General features: G+C 50.3%; 1 protein-coding gene across 1 annotated transcript; it reads left to right on the forward strand.

Annotated features, from left to right (window-relative positions):
* LOC135820017 (uncharacterized) lies at positions 1–1494 on the forward strand. The gene has a single exon (XM_065333317.1). The coding sequence runs from the start codon at positions 1–3 to the stop codon at positions 1492–1494; it is 1494 nt and encodes a 497-aa protein (XP_065189389.1).
* Positions 1495–2765: the final 1271 nt, after the last annotated feature.

A 2765-nucleotide genomic window follows, 5' to 3' on the forward strand; every position in this document is an offset into this window, starting at 1 on the left:
ATGAAACTTCGTCCATATCAAGTGAAAGCATCGTGGCGTAAGGGTTCAGAGCACGTATTCGCAGACGCCCTCTCACGACATCCTGTATCAATCCCGACTAGTGATGATGAACTTGGAGAAGATCCAGCACTGTCCTGCCGCAGTATCTGTATCTGTCTACTCCAAGATGGTCCCCAGAGTCTCCAGTTCGCTAAGCTCCGTGCCGCAGCAGCATCTGATCCTGACTACCAGATGCTACTCGGGTATATCCAGAACGGATTTCCCTCAGCACAAAAGCAGCTGCCCGAGCCTCTTCGTGCGTATTGGAACGTGCGTGAACATTTGTCCACCGACAATGGCATAGTCCTGAAAGGTCTACGCATAGTCGTCCCAGCCTCTCTGCGTGCGTCAACGCTGATCGACCTTCACGCAGCCCACCAAGGTCTGACCCGTACCAAGCGACGTGCTCGTCAGACAGTGTATTGGCCCGGAATGAACAGTGAGTTAGACACGCTAGTCCGCAGCTGTGATTCATGCCGTGAATTTCAGCCGTCTCAGTCTGCCGAACCGCCCATTTCTGACCGCAAGCCCACTTTGCCATTCGAAAGTGTTAGTGCTGACCTTTTCTGTTGCCAAGGTTGCGAGTATTTGGTATTCGTCGACCGTTTAACCGGATTGCCATGCATAGCCAAGCTTGGTCACTCAGCCACGTCAGCTGACGCCATCCGTCATTTCCGCAGGTGGTTCCCAGACGTAGGCGTACCACAGGTCATTTCAACGGACGGCGGTCCTCAGTTTGCGTCTCACAGATTTGCTGAATTTTGCGAGCGCTGGGGAATCCGTCATATCAAGTCGTCCCCTCACTACCCGCAGTCGAACGGACATGCGGAGGCAGCCGTGAAGGCAATGAAGTACCTGGTGGAAAAGACTACCAATGATGGTAATCTAGACACCGATGCTTTCCAGCGTGGCCTTCTCGAGTGGCGCAATACTCCTGGCACTTCGGGAAAGAGCCCTGCCCAGTTACTGTATGGTCGCCCACTCGTCTCCTTCGTTCTCGCCCAATGGAGCCAGTTTGACTCCCACTGGCAAGACACCGCATCTGACATGGATGATGTTGATCGAGTAGACCAGCCTCCCAGTCAGCCTCACCGAGAGCTTCCCCACTTGTCTATCGGGACGCACGTTGACATTCAGCACCCGAAGACAAAACGGTGGTCTTCCCGCGGCGTTGTCGTGGCTATCGGTGACCACCGCGACTACTACGTCAAGCTACCGAGTGGACGCGTATATGGGCGCAACCGTCGCTACCTCCGCCCGTACCGTCCTCCTACTCCAGCTTCAACAGCCATGCCTGCATCGTCTCCCGTACCCGACGCTTCACCACAAGCAGTCCATGTGACTCAGTCGTCGCCACAGTCAACTGTTCAGGTACCACCTCAAACAAGCCAACGTCCCCGGCGACAGAATGTCCCTTTCAACATTATTTCAACGCGTGGACAATCGTACAATTAACACTCGCTCTGTTCAGTTGTTGATGTCCATTGTACCTATTCAATTGTCATTCCCATTGTTTCGCAGTTGAAAACCTTCATGTATATAATTTTGCAATTATCCCTTTTACAAGTCTGTTGGAAGTTGCTGCTGCTCCGCGACATGTCATTTGCTACGCACATGCAATTTTCACATTATTTTTTGTTGATTAGATAAACACTTGTACGTTTTTATCTTAGGAGGGGCATGATGTATATGGCATACTTCCGTATATGGTGCAACTCCCGCACCCCGTATGCACCCGCCTAGAGCTCCTGCTTCCATATGCGCTCGTACACACTTTCCTTGGTGTTCGTACACACTTCCCTTTTGTGTTTGCACACTGCTTGGAATGTTGTTCTTCGTTTGTTGTCCTCCTTGCTAGTTGTGAATAAACTCTATCTGACACCACATGCGCCTGTGCAGAAGATAACGACGCTGCAAGCTTACTTTCTCAAAGCGTGATATACATTTTCATTACGATTTTGACTTTCAAAGTGAGAACAGCGCAACATCAACTATTGCCATGGTCCGGTCCAATACACTAGTCACTAAGCATGGAGCGTCTGGAGAAAAGTGTGACAATTTCCTTAGGTTATAGGGTGTGTACCAGCAATAGTGCACAATAATACTTGACTGCCAGTGCCACAACCGTATGCACCACTGACCAGTCACCAAACGTGCAAGATCATCATCACCCATATTGGTACTCTGCCTGGCCTTTTTATCTGCTGCAGTTTGCGGGCAATTCTGCAACGCTTGCAAGCAAAGTTTCAAACGTTTATTTCCAGGTCTGAGTGAGGTCGAGTCGAGCGAAGATTCCGGCAGAGTAGGCGAGTCCCTGAGTCCCTACTGTAGATCATCGGTAGATGTTGAGGAGATGCTTGGGAAATGTGATCTTGACTGCCAGTGCCACAACCGTATGCACCACTGACCAGTCACCAAACGTGCAAGATCACCATCACCCATATTGGTACTCTGCCTGGCCTATTTATCTGCTGCAGTTTGCCAGCTTGTTTATTCTGCTCGTTCTTCACTGGTGCAGGTGAGCCTAGCTGCTATTGCACAAAATACTTTGTGTACCCTATGAGAGATCAAGTAACTCGAAAACGAGAGATTGTTTGAAACAAAGGTAGAATGCGCTGTTCAACGTGCTGCCACGGTCCAACAGCTAGAGAACGGGACAAGTTCCAGCGTATTTGTATCTGCTCTCGCCGGTTCTGACTAGTCTCGCCATCTTGTGTTCTCTCTCT

The sequence above is a fragment of the Sycon ciliatum genome, chromosome 6 (assembly GCF_964019385.1).
Source record: "Sycon ciliatum chromosome 6, ocSycCili1.1, whole genome shotgun sequence".
Classification (NCBI taxonomy): Eukaryota; Metazoa; Porifera; class Calcarea; order Leucosolenida; family Sycettidae; genus Sycon; species Sycon ciliatum.

Coding starts and splice junctions, on each gene's coding strand:
- LOC135820017 (XM_065333317.1), top strand. CDS start 1: ATGAAACTTCGTCCATATCAAGTGAAAGCATCGTGGCGTAAGGGTTCA.